The sequence below is a fragment of the Odontesthes bonariensis genome, chromosome 21 (assembly GCF_027942865.1).
Source record: "Odontesthes bonariensis isolate fOdoBon6 chromosome 21, fOdoBon6.hap1, whole genome shotgun sequence".
Classification (NCBI taxonomy): domain Eukaryota; kingdom Metazoa; phylum Chordata; class Actinopteri; order Atheriniformes; family Atherinopsidae; genus Odontesthes; species Odontesthes bonariensis.
In genome coordinates, this window is record NC_134526.1 from 19,267,930 (window position 1) to 19,274,576 (window position 6,647).

Genomic DNA, 6,647 nt, shown 5'->3' on the forward strand with positions numbered 1-6,647 from the left:
CTGGAGATGGTAAACCGGCCTTGAACTGACTGAGAGTAGTATTTGCTGCTACCACTAGGGTTGCTGAGAAGAGCAACCCACTCCAGTCCTTTTCCAGGAGCCTGTCGGACCCAGGCCATCTGGTAGTCACTGAATGTGAATCCAGAGGCTGTACAGGTCAATGTGTGAGATTCTCCAGGTCTTTTAGCCACTGGTTCAGATTCAGTCAGAGTCTGACCATCAACACCTGTCAAACAAAGAAAGAAATACATTCAGTTTGTTGATAAATTGACAGTCTTTCAAAACAAATGATTGAACATATTTACCTGCCCAGCAGATAGTTAACAGCAGCAGTCCTGTCCTACAATCCATCATGTTAACCTGAGTGTCCACTGCTCTCTGTCATCACCGCTGCAGTAAGATATGTATCGGTGAAAGATATTAGAGATTTGCATTGACTCCTCCTCACAGGACCGTTTCTAGAGAACTGCAACTGATCGGGTTGTCAGTTACTACAATTTGAGAACTACAGAGTGAATGTTTACTGAACTTGATCCATTCCCAAGGGTCATTTCTCTTTAAGACTTGTGTTGATGAATACATATCAATTGTGATTTCCTTTATTATTGGGCACTCCAGGTGGCCTGGAGCCTATCCCAGCTATCATTGGGCAAAAGACATCAGTCAGTGTGAATCATTTAAAATAAAAAATATTATTAGAATTCATAGATAGATCAAATACAAGATTAGATGCATTTACAATTCATGGATAAATGCAATGTTTTATTTAAAAAACACATAAAGTAGTTGAAATATTTTCCTAATTAATATGGCTTTATGATAATGTGAATGACAACTATTCAAGGGAAAAATTCATCCATCCACATATATTTGTTTGATTTGATCCAGGGTTGCATAGGACTGAAGTCTATCCCATCTGCAATCAGGTGAAAGGAAAGGTACACCCTGGACAGGTCGCCAATATTTTAATGGAAAATGCTTGATATGATTATCATTTAATATTATATGTTTAGTGTGAGGGCTCCTCCTCTGATGGCTTCATGTTGCAGAGGCTCAGACCCTGAGGTATTTTTTGGTCATGTCTACTGATAGTTTGTGTTCTAGTGGCTCTGGCACAGTATTAAACAGGGTCTTCAGGCTGCATATTCTGTCCATTAAGAGTCACTGTGTTGCTGGAAGAGTCTAAGGTGACACTAAACTTATTCTTCAGAGAATCTTTGACAGTTGTGTCGCTGCTAAACCACTCCATTACTTTCCCTGCAGGCTGTCTGATCCAAGCTGTGTAGTAGCTGCTCACAGAATAAGAGACCTGACAGGTGATGGTCAGACGTTGGCCTGGCTGCACAGTCACAGAGGCTGGCTGTGTCAGCCGTTCACACTTTACACCTGTAAAAAGATTAACATTTTATCACAGTTTATCGAGGTACACAACAAACAGAGAACGGCTGACTGTGACGAATGTGAAAAGACTTACAGGATCCAGCTGCCAACAGCAGCAGCATCAGAGTGACAGAAAACATGATTTGTGTTGAAGCTGCAGTGGTGGGATTCTGATTCTCTTTAACCAAACTGCCGAGTGAGGTCTTTTCATCAGTGTGACAAGGAAACCACACACTTTGCATAGAGACCTGAAAGGGGGTAGTCATTTGATTAGACAGCTCTTTATTCCTTATGAAAAAACACAAATATAATTTATACATATGCACTTTCAGGCACAACTGTTTACTAAAAGTTCTTCTGGGATGAACAGCTGCTGTATAGAGGGGTTAGATATTGTCTAAAATTGACCGACGTGAGAACTGGCTTCCAGTCAGCTTCATCTGCCTCATTATATCTTTTAAAGACAAATTGTAGGGACGCAGCATTAAAACAAATGCAAGATATTTCGGTTTGTTTAAGCTGGTGACTGAATTAGTTTAAATATGTTAGTTTTCAGTAGAGTTTGAAGCCACAGACATACAGAGGAACTGGAATAAGCTCGGTATCACAAAAAAAAAGTAAAAGGTGCTTTTGTCCACGTGTCCAACTGACATTACCATCAAAGGGATGTATGATTATTAAAAGCATGCTAACCCTTTCCATGTATATTCTTCTACCCCAGACCATGTTCAGTGTTTTTAACACCTATACCTAAACATGTAAATGAATACAATCCATAATGATTTACAAGTGAGAGTGAAGTACCAAACTGAAAAGTGTCACGATCATGCTTGGCTGTGGTGCTTGTTTGGTTTCTGTGTCTTAGGCGGGGTTGAGCAGGTTTTCCAGGAAGCCTGGTTCAGCTCCTGCTGTCCCACCTGTCCTCATCAAGACGCCTTCATAAGGATCTGCAGGAGCGAAAAGTCTTTGTCAGATTTTCTCACTACTACAGTGGTAATTCAGCCCACTTCTGTGCTTCATGTTTAAAACCTTCCTTTGTGTATTTACTCTGCCTTCCTGTGTTCCCAGTGATGCTTGCTTCATTGCTCGTCTCACTCAGGATTAGCTAGATATCCTTTGAATGACCATGTTATGAATATGTTTTGATATGATATATCATTTTCATTTGTGGGGAGAGGATAGATAACTATCACCTATCTTACTAACATTTATGGTGTCAGAGCTCCTCCTCTGGTGTCTTTGTGTCACAATAGTTCACACACTGATGGGTTTTTGTTCAGGTCTGCTGATGCTTTGTGTTACTGTGGGTCTCTGGCACAGTAATACACAGAAGTGTCTTCAGGCTGCATATTCTGTCCATTAAGAGTCACTGTGTTGCTGGAGGAGTCTGTGGAAATGCTGAACTTAGTTTTAAGGGAATCTTTGTAATATGTTGTAGATCCAGTTGCTGCCATCCCAATCCACTCCAGCCCTTTCCCTGCAGGCTGTCTGATCCAAGCTGTGTAGTAGCTGCTCACAGAATAAGAGACCTGACAGGTGATGGTCAGCTGCTAACCTGGCTGCACAGTCACAGAGGCTGGCTGTGTCAGCTGTTCACACTTTACACCTGTAAAAAGATGAGCACATTTGATCACAATTTACCAACACTGGAAAAGAACTGTCGACTGTGAGAACATTCTGAGAGACTTACAGGATCCAGCTGCCAACAGCAGCAGCAGAGCAGCAGAAAACATGATGTGTGTTGAAGCAGCTCAAATGATGAGATTCTGACACTCCGTCACGTCGACTCCAAGTGCAGTCTTTAAATCTGTATGACAAGGAACACCTCTGAATTTGCATGTGATTGTTATTCAAGTTGAGTGCAAAGGAGACAAAAAAGCCAACCATCTTAAATAGTATTTTGTCATAAATATATCAAAGCATCCCCAAACTTATTTATAAGATAAGTTGAAAATGTGTTCTTTCAAAAGATAGACAGATGGCTATGATTGATTTAAATGTCATCTAAATTTATATTATACAGAATTTTTTGGTGTAACTTTGTTAGAACATAAGAAATTAACTAATTTTACTTTAAGAAAATACTTTTTCACCAAAAGTGTAACTCAGCAGTAACTAAGACCTCAGTGAATAAACTGAGTTGTAAAAAAGAGAGAAAAAAAACTAACAAACCACATAAAATTATTGGTTTATTCATAACAGAAACAAATTAGGCAACCATACACACTGAAAAAAAGTTAAAGCATTTTTCTGTCATTAAGTTTACTTTTTGATCCTGAAAAAACCACCAGCAGATCAGTCAGAGCTACAGAGAACAGAGCTCATGTTCAAGCTGAGCTGATGTCGTCTCACTGACATACCAAGATTTTTTTTCTCCTTTTGACTGAAACTGACTAGTTTTACTGATTGAACTTGTAATTGTTAAAGACTTAAAGTGTTTTAAGTGTTGCATGACGTTGAGGTGTCATGATATCAGCAGTGAAGTGCTTTAAATCACTTAATTGCAACATTAATTCTGTCAGCTAAGAGCCACTTTGGTGTCTGGTGTCTAAGATAAGAAACCTGCTTTTTAGCTCATTGAGACCAATACGAACATAACCCATAAAGATATAAACTTGACACAATTGTCGGTTTTCACAAAAGCTTTTTTTTTTATATCTCAGCCTCTGACACAGAAAGAAATAAAGTATAAAGCATTTTCTGTAGCTTAAAACTTTGACCTGACTATTTTTGCAGGAAAAATTTACTTTAAAATTACATTAAAGTTTTTCATGTGAGGGATTTGTTGTACTTCAGGATTTTGTACAGCTACTCAGCCAGCTGCAGTCACTGTGGGTCTCGAGCACAATAATAAACAGCAGAATCTTCAGTCTTCAGACTGCTCATCTGCAGAAACAGCTGCTCTCTGCCATTGTCTCTGGAGGCAGTAAACCTTCCTTGGACTGACTGAGAGTAGTAGTTGGTGCCACCAGTCTCAGCAGCGATCCATTCCAGTCCTTTTCCAGGAGCCTGTCTGATCCAGCCCATCCACCAGCTGCTAAATGACAGTCCAGAGGTTGTGCAGGTCAACTTGTGGGATTCTCCTGGTTTTTTAACCACTGGTTCAGATTGTGTCAGCGTCTGACCATCAACACCTGTAAATATAAGGGGAACAAAATCATTTTCTTTAAGCTGGTAGCTTGAATGAAATTGAATCAGATCAGTGACAATCTTCACCTGCCAGGCAGAGAGGTAAAAGCAGCAGCCATGTCCTGTAACCCGCCATGTTGAACTGTGAGTCTGTCACTGTTCTGTCATCCTCTCTCCAGTCACATAAGTAGAGATGGAAGACATTTAAGTTTTGCATTGACCCCACCTCACATTGACTGAAAGAAGAGTATCGACCTTTCTCCTCTGGTTTGGTAAACCTGTTTTGCCTTGTTTCTTTTCTATCGGCCAAGACATGCAGTATTCTTCTTTATTTTAAAGGATTTCTTTAAGGTTGGAATGCTTTGATTCTTCTGCTTCTGCTGTGTGATGTTACTGCTGTTTGATACAGTTAAAGAACAGAGGATGACATTTTACATTTGTTGCTCAGTACAAGACAGTCCCTGGAATCTGAGTTCAAGAGTTTGTCACTCAGTGATGCTTTAGAAGGATCAGGTCAAGTACATTTTGAGAAAGCTTTATTTTTTAGCTTTTTGTCACATTTTCCCCTGAGTTCTTGCTTGCTAGTCGTTCTGCATGTGTGTACAGCAAGCTGCGAAGGTGGTGTGAGGGAGTGGTGATCACGAAAGCAAAGAATCAGAGCAACAAAACGTGAATCTCTGATTGTTACACAGTGTTTACCGTCAGAGAAACTTGTGACTGAAAGAATTGTGTTGCTCTTTGAAAAAAACCTGTTTCGGTTACTACATGTGGCGATCCTGGTCAGAACATACTGATTAGATTTGAAATCTTTTTCACAAGCGGGAGTGTGAGTATTTCATTTATAGAACTGAGGGTTATTGAAAGAATAAAGGCTGCCTTGGTTGTGAGCCAAATGTTTCCACAAGCAGAAAAAAAAACATCATCAACAAAAAAGAAGACAAAAGGCCACTATTCACATTGAAATTTTTAATTCAGACATTCTCCCATTCAAATCAATATCAAATGCTTTTCTACTGACTTAAACCTTTGTGATTATCACTCTTTATTCAAACTTTTCTTTTCAGCACAGCAACAAAACCCTTTTTAAAGCACATTTTATTACATTTGATAAATAATGGCTTTGAATCTTGGAAGTTTTTCAGACAACATGTAACTGTAAGACACTTTTAAAATTTCACTTTAGCCTTTAAACATCATAGTTTTCATCACCACTGCAAAAATATTAACCAAAACCTCTTTTTTAAACCAATTTAGAGTATAGAATGTCTTTTAATCACTTATTTCTGCAATTTCTTTGTCAGGAAGTAACTGGCTATACACATTACTTTTATGGGTAAATTTAGCTTGTTGCTGGGTATTTGTACAGGTCTGTTAGTGGTTTGTAACACTGTGGGGCGACGCACACAGTAATAAACAGCTGTGTCCTCAGGCTGCAGATTCTGTCCCATTTATTGTCACTGTTCCTGCAGAAGTGTCTCTGCTGTCACTGAACTTATTCTTCAGAGCATTATTTTGATAAAAGTCACCTCCACCCCACCGATGAAAAATCCACTCCAGTGCTTTTCCTTCACGCTGTCTGATCCAACCTGTTGCGTAGCTGTTATCAGTCAAAGAATAACCAGAGACCCGACAGGTGATGGTCAAAGTCTGTCCAGGCTGCACAACCTCTGATTCTGGCTGGATGAGATCAATACTGTGGACACCTGTGGAAACACAAATCAACATTACCTCCATCATTCATCTGAATATTCAGTGTTACTGATGTGATTATTAGTGGGAATCCACTGAAAGCTCCTCACAGGATCCAGCTGCCAGCAGCAGTATCAGAGTTAAAGAGAACATGGTTGATGCTGAAGCTGAACTGACTGAAGCTCCTCTGGCGCATGCAGAGACATGCCTCACTTCCTTATGAATTACATTTGTTTGCATATTTTCTGAATATGATTTACATCACATTATGGTAATAACATGTTAGTAATAACACAGTAATTACATAAACCCAACAGGGCATAATAAGATTGTTCGTACATATGCAAACGTTGACTTTAGTAGGATGAGGTTGATACTGTTTGCATTGACCTTTTTCTAGAGATTTAAAGAGATAACAGTGAAAGAACAGTTAAATTTCTGCTTATGGA

General features: G+C 39.3%; 2 gene segments (V, D, J or C); both read right to left on the minus strand.

Annotated features, from left to right (window-relative positions):
• Positions 1-1,120: 1,120 nt before the first annotated feature.
• Positions 1,121-1,520, minus strand: LOC142371929 (Ig heavy chain V region XIG14-like). The segment is given in 2 exon segments: positions 1,121-1,386; positions 1,475-1,520. Coding segments are annotated over 2 exon segments (312 nt in total).
• Positions 1,521-2,241: 721 nt separating this feature from the next.
• On the minus strand, positions 2,242-4,645 carry LOC142371947 (Ig heavy chain V region 914-like). The segment is given in 4 exon segments: positions 2,242-2,327; positions 2,936-2,986; positions 4,260-4,514; positions 4,597-4,645. Coding segments are annotated over 4 exon segments (441 nt in total).
• Positions 4,646-6,647: the final 2,002 nt, after the last annotated feature.